The 17,254-nt window shown below is 53.8% G+C and overlaps 1 protein-coding gene across 1 annotated transcript in view; it reads right to left on the bottom strand.

Moving 5' to 3' along the window:
• Nucleotides 1–17,254, bottom strand: part of LOC132590920 (protein phosphatase 1 regulatory subunit 16A-like) — a 77,481-nt gene that overhangs the window by 18,853 nt on the left and 41,374 nt on the right. The window contains exon 4 of the mRNA XM_060263839.1: nucleotides 2,485–2,588. Coding sequence (XP_060119822.1) covers nucleotides 2,485–2,588 — 104 coding nt within the window. The remainder of the gene's footprint in view (nucleotides 1–2,484; nucleotides 2,589–17,254) is intronic.

Here is a 17,254-nt window from a genome sequence, read left to right on the forward strand (position 1 = left end):
TTTCACGCCTACTTGCCTGGACCCTTCTTAGTTGGAGATGCCAGGGATTGAACCTGGGACCTTCTGCTTACCAAGCAGATGCTCTACCACTGAGCCACCGTCTCTCCCCATAATGTTGTTTATTATGTAAAAAATAAAAATATTATGGACTAGGAATAATTACACTTTTTGAATTTGTCATATAATGGTTTGCCAGTCATTGTAGCCGTGAGCCTTTGAGGTTTTTTGTGGGTAATGCTGACCCGGCAATAACGCAATGGTGTGCCAGCACTCGGTTGGACGGCAACCCTGTTGCTACCTGGGGATGGCCAAACCTTACGCGTGGATTTCACCTGGCCCTTGACCATCCCCTGAACAATGAAGCAGTGCTGGCATCCAGACTAGGAAACCATTTGCCTGAGCATCATGAGCTGGGGTAAGCAAGGTGACTCCTACAACTTCTACTATCCTGTGAAAGCAGAACAGACAGCCAGGGAGGATATACAAAGAGCGGGAGATGGGAAGGCTCAGGGGAAAGCCTCTGCTCGGGATGTAAAGGTCCCAGGTTCAATCCCCGGCATCTGCAGTTAAAAGGACCAAGCAGGAGGTGATGGGAAAGACCTCAGCCTGAGACCCTGGATCACTCTTTCTGGGGCTCAGCAGCAGAGCCTCTGCTTGGCGTGCAGAAGGTCCCAGGTTCAATCCCTGGCATCTGCAATTGAAAGGACCAGGCAGGAGGTGATGGGAGAGACTTCTCTGCCTGAGACCCTGGAGAGCCGCTGCCAGTCTAAGTCCACAGTACTGACCTCGAAATCAGCACTGGATCCACTTGCCGAGGGGGCCACGGGCGGGCCCAAGTGGAAGCGGACAGACAGTCTGTTTGGCCTGCACGACTCCGTCTTTGTTACATGCTGGAGGTCACTTGCCCTGAGTCTTGTGAGAGAACAGTGTTCAGCCACTCCCAAGCAACCTTTCCTGTCCTGTTAGCAGCCCTTATCTTCAAAGCGTGGGTTGCTCCTTCCCATCACTGGATGCCGGGCGCAAGATGGCCTCGCTCATCCAAGGGTTCAGGACAGCTTAATGATTTCTTGACAGACAGACAGCATTCAGGCTATAAGATGTGTAGTTTTAGTGATGCCTGCAGTCTCTGATTCCGGCAAGCTTCACTCTGTGCGCGCATGCGCTCGAGACCCAGCGGATGGAAGCTTAGCCTGCATTTTCTGTACATTCAATGCTTTATTAAGCATCTCCTTGTAAACAAACCTGGATCTTGTGTAACATTTCCTTGGGATTTCTCCAAATCTGGAACATGGTCACATGAACATACTAAATGCTTAAATAAATGCTGGTGAGAGCCAGTTTGGTGTAGTGGTGAAGTGTGCGGACTCTTATCTAGGAGAACTGGGGTTGATTCCCCACTCCACCACTTGCACCTGCTGGAATGGCCTTGGGTCAGCCATAGCTCTCGTAGGAGTTGTCTGTCATGGGTGCTGGGGACCCTTCAGAGGAAGTTGAGTCTGATGAGGAAACTGTGCCCCTGCCACCTGCACCAGTGCCCCTGCCTCCTGCTGGAGAAGATCCCAGCCCCCCTGCCTCGCCCTCTCGGGTGGCTCGTGTGCGTGACCGCCTCCGGCAGGACCTCAGGGATCGGAGGAGGGCGGCACGCTCACAAGCAAGACGCTCCCTGAGCCCTGAGTTCTGAGAGGATTCTGGCCCTTCTAAGAGCAAGGATGCTTGAGTGGTAACAGGATCCTGGCTGCCTCCCTGAGCCAGCAATTAGCCCAAACGGGCAACAGCCAGCAGAGGGCTATATAGCTGTGGGCTTTGGGAGGAAGCTTTGTGGAAGCAACTAGTCATCTCCCTGACATTCTAGCATCCACTCCGGCTTGACTTTGGTTCCTGACTCCCTGACTTTGGCTTTGGACTTCTGGACTCCCTGACCTCGGCTTCTGGACCTCAGACCTGCGATACTTCTACAGTGATTCGGATTTGGCGCCTCGGACCCTCCTGCTTACTGGCTACAGACCTCGGACTGCCTCTGGACTTTGCCTGACCCGGCCCCAGCCGTGACATTGTCCTTGAAAGGGCAGCTGCTGGGAGAGCCCTCTCAGCCCCACCCACCTCACAGGGTTTCTGTTGTGGTGGGGGGGGAGGTAAAGGAGATTGTGACAGCTCTGAGTCTGAGATTCAGAGTATAGGGCGGGATATAAATCCAATATCATCATCATTAAAGCCACCTTATGCTGAATCCCACCTGAATCCCAACGCAGACTGACAGAGGCTCTCCAGCGTCTCAGGGTGAAGTTTATTGATTTATTTATATTTCATTTATGGGATTTCTATCCCACCAAAGCAGGCTAGGGCGGGTCTTTCACATCTCCAGCTGCCTGATACTTTCTAAACGAGAGCTGCCAGGGATTGAACCTGGGATCTCCTGCAAGCCAAATGATGGCTCTTCCGCTGAGCCGCAGCCCCTCCCCAACTCCGGAACAAAGGGAAGCTCACCTTGTTCGGCCATGGCTGTCTCGATGTAGTCCAGTGTCACGTCGTCCTCGCAGAGGTCGTACGGCATGTTCCCATCAGAGTTGACGGCCAGCAGGTTGGCACCTCTGCGGAAGGAGCGGAGGAGAGTGTGAGCATCTCCCTTTGCTGTGCCCTGCGCATCTGCCTGCCCGGCACCGCCAAGTGTGTCGCCAGGTGCCAAGTGTAACAGATACAAGGAGTTATTTTCGTTCGTGAACGGCCGGGCGTGCTTGGAAACGCACAGCTCTACGGGCGCTAGCTCTTCCGTGCACGTTGCGGATTGGGTTTCTCCCTCTTCTCCTCACGTCAAGGGACAGGGACTGAAAACCGAATCCTGCCGCCACCCCCCCCCCCCCCCCAGCACCTCTCTGCTCCCTTCGCAAGGGCCCAGCGGCTTTCAAGGAGGGCCAGGAGGAAGCAAGGCACAAGCCTTCAGGGATGAGGCCGAGCTCAGAGTCGCCTTGGCCCTTTGGGAGCTCCCGGGAAGTCACAGTCAAGTATTCTCTTAAGGTCATTTAAAGTGTGGTGTGGGAGGAGAGCTTTATGGACACCGTGGACTGCCAGAAGGACAAATGAGAGGGCCTGAGATCGAATCAAGTCTGTCCTCTCCCTGAAATGGCTAAACTGAGGCTATTGCATTTGGGGCCCATCCTGAGAAGACCAGAATCACTGGCAAAGGCAAGAATGCTAGGAGGAGGGAGGAGGAGGAGGAGGAGGAGGAGGAGGAGGAGGAGGAGGAGGAGGAGGAGGAGGAGGAGGAGGAGGAGGAGAGAAGAAGGAGAAGAAGGAGAAGAAGGAGAAGAAGGAGAAGAAGAGAGAAGAAGAAGAAAGAAGAAGAAGAAGAAGAAGAAGTAAGAAGAAGAAGAAGAAGAAGAAAGAAGAAGAAGAAGAAGAAGAAGAAAGAAGAAAGAGAAGAAGAAGAAGAAGAAGAAGAAGAAGAAGAGAAGAAGAAGAAGAAGAAGAAGAGAAGAAGAAGAAGAAGAAGAAGAAGAGATAAGATGATGATGATGATGATGATGATGATGATGATGATGATGATGATGATGATGATGATGATGATGATGATGATGATGATGATGATGATGATGATGATGATGATATTGATATTGGATTTATATCCCGCCCTCCACTCAGAGTCTCAGAGCAACTCACAATCTCCTTTATCTTCCTCCGCAAAACACACACCCTGTGAGGTGGGTGGGGCTAAGAGGGCTCTCACAGCAGCTGCCCTTTCAAGGACAACCTCTGCCAGAGCTCTGGCTGACCCAAGGCCATTCCAGCAGGTGCAAGTGGAGGAGTGGGGAATCAAACCCGGTTCTCCCGGATAAGAGAGCTATGGCTGACCCAAGGCCATTCCAGCAGGTGCAAGAGGAGGAGTGGGGAATCAAACCCGGTTCTCCCAGATAAGAGAGCTCTGGCTGACCCAAGGCCATTCCAGCAGCTGCAAGTGGAGGAGTGGGGAATCAAACCCGGTTCTCCCAGATAAGAGAGCTCTGGCTGACCCAAGGCCATTCCAGCAGCTGCGAGTGGAGGAGTGGGGAATCAAACCCGGTTCTCCCAGATAAGAGAGCTCTGGCTGACCCAAGGCCATTCCAGCAGCTGCGAGTGGAGGAGTGGGGAATCAAACCCGGTTCTCCCAGATAAGAGAGCTCTGGCTGACCCAAGGCCATTCCAGCAGCTGCGAGTGGAGGAGTGGGGAATCAAACCCGGTTCTCCCAGATAAGAGAGCTCTGGCTGACCCAAGGCCATTCCAGCAGCTGCAAGTGGAGGAGTGGGGAATCAAACCCGCTTCTCCCAGAGAAGAGAGCTCTGGCTGACCCAAGGCCATTCCAGCAGCTGCAAGTGGAGGAGTGGGGAATCCAACACGGTTCTCCCAGATAAGGGAGCTCTGGCTGACCCAAGGCCATTCCAGCAGGTGCAAGTGGAGGAGTGGGGAATCAAACCTGGTTCTCCCGGATAAGAGAGCTCTGGCTGACCCAAGGCCAGTCCAGCAGGTGCAAGTGGAGGAGGGGGGAATCAAACCCGGTTCTCCCAGATAAGAGAGCTCTGGCTGACCCAAGGCCATTCCAGCAGGTGCAAGTGGAGGAGGGGGGAATCAAACCCGGTTCTCCCAGATAAGAGCTCTGGCTGACCCAAGGCCATTCCAGCAGCTGCAAGTGGAGGAGGGGGGAATCAAACCTGGTTCTCCCAGATAAGAGAGCTCTGGCTGACCCAAGGCCATTCCAGCAGCTGCAAGTGGAGGAGTGGGGAATCAAACCTGGTTCTCCCAGATAAGAGAGCTCTGGCTGACCCAAGGCCATTCCAGCAGGTGCAAGTGGAGGAGGGGGGAATCAAACCCGGTTCTCCCAGATAAGAGAGCTCTGGCTGACCCAAGGCCATTCCAGCAGCTGCAAGTGGAGGAGTGGGGAATCAAACCCGGTTCTCCCAGATAAGAGAGCTCTGGCTGACCCAAGGCCATTCCAGCAGGTGCAAGTGGAGGAGGGGGGAATCAAACCCGGTTCTCCCAGATAAGAGAGCTCTGGCTGACCCAAGACCATTCCAGCAGGTGCAAGTGGAGGAGTGGAGGATCAAACCCGGTTCTCCCAGATAAGAGAGCTCTGGCTGACCCAAGGCCATTCCAGCAGCTGCAAGTGGAGGAGTGGGGAATCAAACCCCGTTCTCCCAGATAAGAGAGCTATGGCTGACCCAAGACCATTCCAGCAGCTGCAAGTGGAGGAGTGGAGGAGGGGGGGAATCAAAGCCGGTTCTCCCAGCTAAGAGAGCTCTGGCTGACCCAAGGCCATTCCAGCAGGTGCAAGTGGAGGAGGGGGGAATCAGACCCGGTTCTTCCAGATAAGAGAGCTCTGGCTGACCCAAGGCCATTCCAGCAGCTGCAAGTGGAGGAGTGGGGAATCCAACCTGGTTCTCCTAGATAAGAGAGCTCTGGCTGACCCAAGGCCATTCCAGCAGCTGCAAGTGGAGGAGTGGGGGATCAAACCCGGTTCTCCCAGATAAGAGAGCTATGGCTGACCCAAGACCATTCCAGCAGCTGCAAGTGGAGGAGTGGGGAATCAAAGCCGGTTCTCCCAGATAAGAGAGCTCTGGCTGACCCAAGGCCATTCCAGCAGGTGCAAGTGGAGGAGGGGGGAATCAGACCCGGTTCTCCCAGATAAGAGAGCTATGGCTGACCCAAGACCATTCCAGCAGCTGCAAGTGGAGGAGTGGGGAATCAAAGCCGGTTCTCCCAGATAAGAGAGCTCTGGCTGACCCAAGGCCATTCCAGCAGGTGCAAGTGGAGGAGGGGGGAATCAGACCCGGTTCTCCCAGATAAGAGAGCTCTGGCTGACCCAAGGCCATTCCAGCAGCTGCAAGTGGAGGAGTGGGGGATCAAACCCGGTTCTCCCAGATAAGAGAGCTATGGCTGACCCAAGACCATTCCAGCAGCTGCAAGTGGAGGAGTGGGGAATCAAAGCCGGTTCTCCCAGATAAGAGAGCTCTGGCTGACCCAAGGCCATTCCAGCAGGTGCAAGTGGAGGAGGGGGGAATCAGACCCGGTTCTCCCAGATAAGAGAGCTCTGGCTGACCCAAGGCCATTCCAGCAGCTGCAAGTGGAGGAGTGGGGAATCCAACCTGGTTCTCCTAGATAAGAGAGCTCTGGCTGACCCAAGGCCATTCCAGCAGCTGCAAGTGGAGGAGTGGGGGATCAAACCTGGTTCTCCCAGATAAGAGAGCTCTTGCTGACCCAAGACCATTCCAGCAGCTGCAAGTGGAGGAGTGGGGAATCAAAGCCGGTTCTCCCAGATAAGAGAGCTCTGGCTGACCCAAGGCCATTCCAGCAGCTGCAAGTGGAGGAGGGGGGAATCAGACCCGGTTCTCCCAGATAAGAGTCCGCACACTTAACCACCACACCAAACTGGCTCTCCGGAAAAGTGGACGGCAGCAGGAAAAGAGGAAGACTAATAAGGTCATTTGGGGACTTGGGTAGGCGGGGTGGGGGGGATGGGGGCACACAAGAGCACCTCAGCCCACGGTGCCTTACAGCGTTTTAAAATGCCTTTGAAAAGGCAGCGGCGTCCCCATGGGGCCCTCGAGGATGCTGGCACGTCTCCTTTGGCCCTCAGTTGGGGTTTTCTGGGTAATTTCAGCTACAGCAAGAATGCGTGGAGCAGATGCCCCAGGGGGCTTCACCGAGCAGCCCTAAAGATGACAAGCCCCTCTGCTACTCCGTGAGACTGACCTCCCCCACTCCCCCCGCCCTGAACACTGATGCACGCAAGGGAACCAGCTAGCTACCTCCCACGGTTGCACTGGGTAGACATCTTTCTCATACATCTGTTAAGCCAGGGGTGGCCAACGGTAGCTCTCCAGATGTTTTTCGCATACAACTCCCATCAGCCCCAGCCAGCATGGCCAATGGCTGGGGCTGATGGGAGTTGTAGGCAAAAACATCTGGAGAGCTACCGTTGGCCACCCCGTGTTAAGCCACTCATCTCAGTAGCATCACAACACATTGTGGCTGTAAGCAACCAACCTCTGCGTGAAGGGCTATGCCCTTTTCTCACAAAGGAACCACTCCCGACCCATCCGTGGTGATGCACACAAACTTGTGCTGCATCTCTCTTGATGTTTTGAAGCACGGGTGTCAAACATGCAGTTCGAGGGCTGAATCAGGTTCCTGGAGGGCTCCTAACAGACCGCCAAGCAACTGGCTATCATCTGCTTTCTTCTCCCTCTCTCTTGCTTCCCTCTGCATAACAGCTTGTAAGGCTTGCTCAATCGCACAGGAGCTACAGAGCAAAAACCTCTATTTTCTCCATTGGCTGAGGTTCCTCCCTTAGGGAGCAATAGCTTGCTTTGCCACTACTGAGGCAAGCTTCTCTTCCTTTTGTCTGAGGCTCCCCCCCTCCCCCCGGGGAAGGAAGGAAAGAGCCAGAGCTTCCTTTGGTAGAGCGATTCCTCAGTGGAACAGGCTTCCTCCTTGGGAGGTGGTGGACTCTCCTTCCTTGGAGGTTTTTAACAGAGGCTAAATGGCCATCTGACAGCAATGAAGATCCTGTGAATTTAGGGGGGGGGGGATTTGTGAGTTTCCTGCATTGTGCAAGGGGTTGGACTAGATGACCCTGGAGGTCCCTTCCAACTCTAGGACAAACAGGTTGCTTACCTGTAACTGATGATCTTCGAGTGGTCATCTGTGCAGTCACACACATGGGTCTTGCCGCAGGCAATGAATCCATTCCTCGGAGTTCCAATAGCTCGCCTATAGCGCTTTTGGCGCGCTCCCCTCCCGCTCTGGGGAGCAGGCAGCGACTGCGCATGCCTGGAGCGGGGGGGGGAGCGCCCATTCCACTCAGTTTCTTCCAGCCGCAGCTGACACAGACACTGTACAAAGTTAAATAACAATTACAAGAGGCCAGCAGGGGGAAGGCTGGGTGGGCGTGTGTGACTGCACAGATGACCACTCGAAGATCATCAGTTACAGGTAAGCAACCTGTTTATCTTCTTCGTGGTCTCTGTGCAGTCCCACACATGGGTGACTAGCCAGCTGAGTAACCTGGAGGAGGGTGCTGGTAAAGAAGATAGTTAGTCACATAAAAATACCACATCATACTCGAAGACCTAGGGGCAGAAGCAAAAAACACTCACCATACTTCAGTGGAAGATGGATCGGAGGACTGCTTGGCTGAAGGAAGCGTCTCGTCTCGCACGAACGTCCAAGGCATAATGGGAGACGAACGTGGAAGGAGAGGACCACGATGCAGCCGCACAGATGTCCTCTAGAGAGACGCCCTGTAGAAAAGCCGAAGACGTCGAGACCGCTCTAGTAGAGTGAGCCTTAAGGCCTTCGGGAGGAGGCTGTTTAGCCAGTTCGTAACACAACCTGATGGCACTAACTACCCATTTAGATAGTCTCTGGGTAGAAATTTTGTGTCCTTTGCGAGGTTTACCGTAGGCCACAAACAGGTTAGGGTCCTTACGGAAAGGTTGTGTACGATTCAGATAGAAGGCTAACGCCCTTCTGACATCCAGAGAATGTAGTGATCGCTGCCATTGGTCTGATGGGTTAGGGAAAAACGTTGGTAGCGAGGTGGAAGTAGACAGATGAAACTTGGAGACAACTTTAGGGAGGAATGCAGGATCTGGTCGTAAGACAACCTTGTCCCTATGGAAGATGGTGTAGGGAGGGTCATGTCGGAAGGCACATAAGTCACTTGCCCGCTTACCAGAGGTAAGGGCTATTAGTAGTGCTGTCTTCCAGGAAAGAAGGTTGAGCTGTATTGTCGCCATGGGTTCAAAGGGTGTCTTCATTAGACAGGAAAGAACAAGGGATAAACTCCACGTTGGAACGAACGGTTTAACAGGTGGATGTAGGTGTAGCATTCCCTTGAGGAAGGATTTGGATAAGGGGTGAGAGAAAACCGTCTTGCCATCAATGTTGTCATGGAATGCCGAAATGGCCGAGAGGTGTACTTTAAGTGAAGAGTAGCACAGGCCTGATTTTTGCAGGGATAAGAGATAATCTAGAACCAGGTTTAGAGGTGTTGACTCTGGTCTTAGATGATAGGGTGCGACGAAGGAGCAAAAGCGCTTCCATTTGCGTTGGTACGAAAGTCTGGTGGAAGGCTTTCTTGCGTTGAGAAGGATATTGGTTACCTCGGTGGAGAGGCAGGCGAGTGTATCCTCCAGGCAGTGAGGGCCAGAACCCGAGGGTTGTGATGAAGTACCTGGCCGTTTGCCTGCGATAGGAGATCTCCCACGATCGGAAGGCGGCGGTAAGTGTGTTGTGACATTTGTAGAAGTCTGGTGAACCACGGTTGCCGTGGCCACCACGGTGCGATAAGGATGCAGTCCGTGCCATCCCGTGCGACCTTTGTCAACACCCGTGTCATTAGGGGGGTTGGAGGAAAAATGTAGTGGAGGGGACCTCTCCAGAGATGTAGGAAGGCATCGTTGCCCTTCCTGCAGTAGAAGCGATGACATTTGGCATTGTCCCTGGAGGCAAAGACGTCCACCCTGGGAGTGCCGAAGCACGTGAAGATCCGACGAAGGTAGGTCAGGTTGATGGACCATTCGTGGTCGTCTATGCGTAGCCTGCTTAGTGAGTCGGCCAGAACATTCTCCACACCTGGGAGGTGGATGGCAGTCATATGGATGTTGTGCTTGATACACCATTCCCAGAGCAGTATGGCTATGCGGCACAGTCGAAGAGATCTGGTGCCTCCCTGCTTGTTTACATAGAAGACTGTTGCTATATTGTCTGTGGAGATCTGGATGTGTCGACTCCCGATGAGAGGGAGGAAAGATTGGAGAGCTCTGTGTACAGCAATCAGTTCTAAACAGTTTATGTGCAAGGTCCTCTCCTGAGGAGTCCAGAGACCTCTGACAGTCTTGCCTTCTAAGTGGGCTCCCCACCCCCACATGGAGGCATCTGTTGTCACGGTAGCCGTTGGAGTAGTTGGTAGGAACGGCATGCCCTCGAGGAGGTTGTCGAGGACGGTCCACCAAGTGAGAGAAGGAAGGACTCTCCTGGGAACGGTGAGCAGGGTGCTCTGAGGTTGCACGTGAGGACGGTAGGCACGTACAAACCAGAGCTGAAGTGGTCTCATTCGTAGCCTGGCGAAGAGGAGGACTGCTGTAGTAGCGGCCATCAGGCCTAGAAGGCGTTGGATAGTGAGGGCCGGTTGGATAGGTTGTAGCTGAACCAGCCTGGCAAGGCTGATGATTGTCAGAGCGCGGTCCTCGGGGAGGAAGGCGCGGTGTATAGAGGTGCGGAGATGAGCCCCTATGAAGTTGAGATGCTGAGTGGGGGTGAAGTGCGATTTGGTGACATTCACCCTCAGGCCTAGAGAAGACAGGAGGAGAAGGGCTGCGTGGAGATTGGACTCGAGCTGACTTGGTGTTGGTGCAATGAGGAGCCAGTCGTCTATATAAGGGAAGACTGTGATGTTTCGGATCCGTAGAGCAGCTGCCACCACCGCCATGCACTTGGTGAAAACCCTGGGTGCAGTGGAGAGGCCGAATGGTAGGGAAACATACTGGTAGTGATGTTGGCCCATCGCGAACCGGAGATATCTTCGATGTTGAGGTCGGATTGTCACATGGAAGTAAGCATCCTGAAGATCTAGGGAAGCCATCCAGGAATTCTTTGGAATCAAGGGCAAGATGGACTGCAGCGAGATCATTCTGAATTTCCTGTACTTGATGAATTTGTTTAGCTTCCGAAGATCTAGAATAGGACGCTTGCCTCCATCCCTCTTGGGGACCAGGAAGTACCTTGAGTAGAACCCCGTTCCCCGATGTTGGGGGGGAACAGGTTCTATGGCCTTTTTCTGGAGCAGGTCCAGAATCTCCTGATGGAGGTGATGGGATGGGGGGGTAGTGACAAAGTAGTGGTGGCGAGGTAGTGAAGCGAACTCGATTGCGTAGCCCAGGCGTACGATGGTGAGTACCCAGGAGTCGGTGGTAATAGAGCTCCAAGTCCTGTAGAATGGGGAGAGACGCGTGGGGTAGGGCGACTGTATGGGGAAGTCAAAGAGACTGCTTGGTAGGGAGGGATGATTTTTTGGTCTGCTGAGAGCGCTGCCTTTGTTGGAAAGAAGGCTTTTGTTGTGTAGGTCTTCTTTTCCAGTATTCAGTCTGCTTAGGGGAACGTTGGCGTCTTTGGAAAGATGGTTTCCAAGGTTGTTTGCGAATGAACGGTTGTGAAGCTGGTTGGGATACTCCTAGGCGCTTGGCCCTTTTACGACCGTCGTCAACGGAAGACAAGACCTCATCAGTAGAGGCATGAAAGAGGCCCAGGCCGTCGAAGGGGAGATCCTCTATCTTCTGCTTGATGTCGGGTTGCAGATTAGTGGATCTAAGCCAAGCGTAACGACGCAAGGCAACTGAGGAGGCGAAGACGCGGGAGGAACAGGAGACCGCATGGCGAATTGAATTAATTTGTTGTTTGGAGACCCTGGAGAGTTCAGAAACCAGGGTTGAGGCTGTTCTCTGAGAGGAATCAGGAAGCGAGGGTATGAGTGGTGTGAATTGGTTCGCCAGATTAAAGGTATAAGCCGCGAAGTATGCTAGGTAGTTGTTAAGCTTCGAGTTGGTGGAAGCTAGAGTGAAGATTTTTCTTGCCAAAGTGTCTAATTTTCTTCCCTCACGATCCGGAGGCGTGGGATGTCTGGAGGGTTTGGTCTTCATGGCCGAATGAACAATAATAGAGTTCGGAGCCGGGTGTGAGGCTAGGAACTTAGCATCGGGGGCATGGACTCGATAGAGGGAGTCCAGCCTCTTCGAAGTGGGGGGTACTGAGGCAGGTTTGTCCCAGGCCTCCTGAAGACCCTCCAAGTGCACCGGTAGCATAGGAAGCAAGGATCCGGGCGGAAAGTCGGACTGCACCAAGTCATGTACCATGTCCGACACCTTGGGGGAGTCCGCCTGGAGGGGTATTTTCAGTGCCTCAGCCATCGAAGTAATTAGGTTGAGGTACGCCTTGGATGCATCCGAAGGAGAGAGCCGGAGCTGTTGTGCAGGATCGGAAGGAAGAGATGGAGAGTGGTCTTCCGAATCCGAAGAGGCTGGGGACTCTCTGCCCGAGGAGGAGGCTGCCATGGAGGGAGAGGGTGGAGGAATGGCCGGTTCTGAGATGGGAGCTGTAGGCTCCGAGGTCTTGGAAGGAGACCGAAGTCGAGAGTCCGGGGCCACGGATACAGTGGCAGAGGCAGTACGAGATTTCGCCACGTCTCGGTACCGAGGGTGCTCCCGGCGTTGATGCGAGGGGCCAGCCTCTTGTTCTGATGATAGGAGGCGGTTAAGGAGTCTGGGTGAGTACTCGAAATGACTTCGAGGGTCACGAAGTCGAGAAGGGCGGTCAAAATGGAGTTGAGGTGAATCTTCGCGTCGGGTTGGGCGCGTGTAGCGAGGCCGAGGCGACCCTCCATAACGGATCCGTGGAGTAGCGGTATCACGATGGAAGTAAGGGTCTGGCTCCTGGTATCTATGATGGACGTCCCAATCGGTGTAAGAAGCGGATTGGTGACGAGATCGGCCTTGTCTCGGTGAAGGTGATCTGGAGAGAGGAGAGTATTCATATCGCCGTCTGGAGTAGTAATCTTGTTGCTCAAAATAAACGGAGGAACCGGAGTCGTGGCGGCTACGCGGAGAGCGTGATCGGATTCTAATCCGGTGGGAGGATACTTGAGTTGCCGATTCACGGTACAACGGAGAAAGCGCAACATCTTGGAAGGATTCCGGTCGTAGAGATGGGCGTAGATAGGTCTGTGTCGGGTCGGTGGTACGGTCGGGTTCGAGGATCTCTGAAGGTACCACGCTGTGGACGGAGGGCGATCGAGACCGAATTGGAATCACCTCCACGGCCGTGGAGGTGTGAGGTGTAAGTCGAGGCATGTCGGTGATGACATCTACCGGGGTCGACAACTCGGGCGGCAGGAGTGGTTGAGCCGAACTCGATTGAGCAGTCGAAGCCATGGAGGTCGAGGCCGTAGTGTCACGGGGCTTTATGGGCGCCGAGTCCGCCGATTCGGAATGGCGAGCCGAGTCGGAATGGTGAGGTTTCTTCGGCGCCGAGTCCGAATGTCGAGGTTTCTTAGGCGCCGACTCCGATTCGGAATGACGCAGTTTTTTCGAAGACTTATGGCCGGATTCGGCGTGCTTCGGAGGTCGTTTCCCGGACTTGTGCGTCTTTTGAGACTGAAGCGCGGCCGGGGAAGCCGAGTCTCCCGCTCGAAGTGGGGGAGGCGGCGAGTCGGAAGTGGGCATAGCCCGCAAGGACCGTTCTAAGAGGAAAGCCTGTAGTCGTGCAGCGCGGTTCTTGCGTGCCTGCTTGCCGAAGTTCGCACAATGCGGGCAAGCGTCGACCCGATGGCCTTCCCCGAGGCAGAACAGGCAGTGACTGTGGCCGTCTGTGGTGGGGATTTTAGCTCCACAGTGCCTACACTTTTTGAAAGTAACCTTCCCTTCCATACGCCCCGGACGGTGGGGGGGGGGGGAAGGGAGGGGAGAAGGGTTGGAAAAGGAAGAAAAAAGCGCAGAAACGGTGTGTTTTATATATATATATTTTTTTTTTTTTCAGGACGAAGAAAGGGAGAAGAAAAAGCGATACCAGTCGAAGTAGAGAGCGAAGGCCAAGGAGAAGACGAGCTAAGGAAGAGCGCAGCGAGGAAGGTGTTGTCCGGGCGGCGGAAAGGAAGAAACTGAGTGGAATGGGCGCTCCCCCCCCCCGCTCCAGGCATGCGCGGTCGCTGCCTGCTCCCCAGAGCGGGAGGGGAGCGCGCCAAAAGCGCTATAGGCGAGCTATTGGAACTCCGAGGAATGGATTCATTGCCTGCGGCAAGACCCATGTGTGGGACTGCACAGAGACCACGAAGAAGATTCTATGATTCTTCAGGAGGTGGTGGGCTCTCCTTCCTTGGAGGTTTTTAACAGAGGCTAGATGGCCATCTGACAGCAATGAAGATCTTGTGAATTTAGGGGGAGGTGTTGGTGAGTTTCCTGCACTGTGCAGGGGGTTGGACTAGATGACCCTGGAGATCCCTTCCAACTCTAGGACTCTATGATTCTTCAGGAGGTGGTGGGCTCTCCTTCCTTGGAGGTTTTTCAACAGAGGCTAGATGGCCATCTGACAGCAATGAAGATCCTGTGAATTTAGGGGGAGGTGTTGGTGAGTTTCTTGCACTATGCAGGGGGTTGGGCTAGATGACCCAACTCTAGGATTCTATGATCCTATGATTCTTTGCCCAGTTCCCTGGTTCCCAAGGGAGAGATACAAAGAAAGCATCTTTAAGACCAACGAGTCCTAGCATTTTAAGTTTTCTTAAAACAATACGTGTTTGTCTGTGCTCTTTATAAAATTTATATCTCTGCTACCTAATCTTAATAGGTAAAGGCATGGCCCAGCCCGACATGGCTTGGCCCAATCCGATACGGTCCACCCCAACAAGGTCTCATTTATGTGAGATCTGTCCCTCATAACAAATGAGTTTGACGGCCTCTTTTAAAGACTTTCTGGATCACTTTGCAGTGGCGAATGATGCGCTGTGAAGCTGGGCCGGTGGGAATCAGCAAACGGCAGGCAGGGAGATCCCCAGTACAGGCTTAGCTTCTTGGGAACTCTCTGCAACGGGACAAAAGCTCAGACGGCTGCAAACTCCAGCTGCGGCACAGACTCATCCTGCCCCACGTGCCCAAAACTCTCCTGCTGCAGGGCCCAACAAACCCGCTCGCAGGAAATCCCTGGAGGCCTCCAGCAGTACCGAGGTCTCAGTTACGGATCAACAATACACCCCCGTTAAATATTTACAGCCCTACAAGCAAGATCCGAGCAATTACCCTGAGCCTGAGAAAACAACCTCAATTCCAGGTGAGACGAGGTGAGGAGCGGGGCTTCGGAATCCAGGCAGTCTGCTCAGGCTCCGGAGCAACTGCCATCCCCGGTTTCTGGAGGATGCCGCCTCCCACAGATGCGGGGCAGAGGGAGACGTTATCCCTCCTGTGGAGGTAATGGACAGGCGAGGGCGGTAGGAACAGATGCTTCGTTCCTGGAGCGGCTCTCAGACTCACGGTCAAGGAAAAAGGCCTTGGCTGAATTTCTTGAGAGGTGCTGTTCAAAAGGTACAGGGTCTTCTGGCCAGAAGACAGACTGAAAACTCTTGGGGGCTGGAGCAAGGAGACAGGGTGGGGGTGGGGACAGGTTCTGCAGGTCCAGGCTTCACTGCAAACTGGCCCTCCTATGAACACAGGCACAGCTTTTTTTTGGTGTACATGGTGTAGCCAACACTCCAAGACCTTACAGGGTTCTTTGTACAGGGCCTTAAGAAGCCAGTCTGGTGTAGTGGTTAAAGTGTGTAGACTCTTATCTGAGAGAACCGAGTTTGATTCCCCACTCCTCCACTCGCACCTGCTGGAATGGCCTTGGGTCAACCAGAGCTCTCTTATCTGGGAGAACCGGCTTTGATTCCCCACTCCACCACTCGCACCTGCTGGAATGGCCTTGGGTCAGCCATAGCTCTCTTATCTGGGAGAACTGGGTTTGATTCCCCCACTCTTCCACTTGCACCTGCTGGAATGGCCTTGGGTCAGCCTGAGCTCTCTTATCTGGGAGAACCGGGTTTGATTCCCCACTCCTCCACTTGCACCTGCTGGAATGGCCTTGGGTCAGCCAGAGCTCTCTTATCTGGGAGAACTGGGTTTGATTCCCCACTCCTCCACTCGCACCTGCTGGAATGGCCTTGGGTCAGCCATAGCTCTCTTATCTGGGAGAACCAAGTTTGATTCCCCACTCCTCCACTTGCAGCTGCTGGAATGGCCTTGGGTCAGCCACAGCTATTGCAGGAGTTGTCCTTGAAAGGGCATCTTCTGGGAGAGCTCTCTCAGCCCCAACCATCTCACAGGGTGTCTGTTGTGGAGGAGGAAGATAAAGGAGATTGTGAGCCGCTCTGAGATTCAGAGTGGAGGGTGGGATATAAATCCAATATCTTCTTCATCTTCTCTTCTTCTCTTGGAGGACAGGCTATATCAGGGGTGTGTGGCCTAATATGCAAAGGAGTTCCTGCTACCAAAAAAAAGGCCCTGAAGATGAGAAGCTCTGAGCCAGTCCATTGGAGTGATCAAGCCATATCCAGCTTTACTCCAGTGCCATCTGTGGACATCCAGAAATGCTGACTGTACAAGGCTGACCTCCACAGAGGTCGAAGCCAGATATGGTGTAATCTGGCTGGTGTGGGCACAGCTGCCTTCTCACGGCCAACCATGCAGGAACACCAGAGTCACCTGGCAACTTTGCCTATGGCCATCGTTCTGGCAATCGCTTGCTTTACCCAGAGCCTGTCGGTGTGCTCAGGCACACATGACAACGCGGGCTGCAGCTCGTGGACACGGTGTGGTCCAGCCCCAGTGCAAACTGCCACGGACTCACAAGGCGCTGTGCAGCTTTGTCGGCAGCAAACGTCATGGCCGGTCTGAATAGCAGAAGGGGCCACACTGGATCAGGCCCAGCTCAGCACCCCGCTGCACAGAAGGACCAACTGGACACCCCCACAAGCCCTCCCAACGCAGGCTGTTGCCGTCCTGTCATTGCCCTCAGAGGGTTATACTGCCTCTGAACATGGAGGCTTGATCGGGGCCAACAGCTATTCGTGGACCTCTCCTCCACGAATGTGTCTGATTCCCTCTTAAAACCAGCTAAAAGAGCACTAGTTGCTGCATCCTGTTTCAGTGAGTTCCCACAAGATAATTCGTCCCTGGCTTTGGGCAGGTGGCTGCATTGGTCGGAAGTAATAGAACAAAGTTTGAGTCCAGTTGCACCTTTAAGATCAACAAACACACAAAAGCTTATAGCCAGAACTAAACTTACTGCTCTTAAAGAAGAAGATGATACTGGATTTATATCCCACCCTTTACTCTGAATCTCAGAGTCTCAGAGCAGTAACAATCTCCTGTATCTTCCCTTTCCCCCATAGCAGGCACCCTGAGAGGCAGGTGTGGCTGAGAGAGCTCTGACAGAAGCTGCCCTTTCAAGGGCAACTCTTATGGGAGCTGTGGCTGACCCAAGGCCATTCCAGCAGCTGCAAGTGGAGGAGTGGGGAATCAAACCCGGTTCTCCCAGATAAGAGAGCTCTGGCTGACCCAAGGCCATTCCAGCAGCTGCAAGTCGAGGAGTGGGGAATCAAACCCGGTTCTCCCAGATAAGAGAGCTCTGGCTGACCCAAGGCCATTCCAGCAGCTGCAAGTGGAGGAGTGGGGAATCAAACCCGGTTCTCCCAGATAAGAG

Source organism: Heteronotia binoei, unplaced genomic scaffold (genome assembly GCF_032191835.1).
Source record: "Heteronotia binoei isolate CCM8104 ecotype False Entrance Well unplaced genomic scaffold, APGP_CSIRO_Hbin_v1 ptg001179l, whole genome shotgun sequence".
In the NCBI taxonomy this organism is placed as follows: Eukaryota; Metazoa; Chordata; class Lepidosauria; order Squamata; family Gekkonidae; genus Heteronotia; species Heteronotia binoei.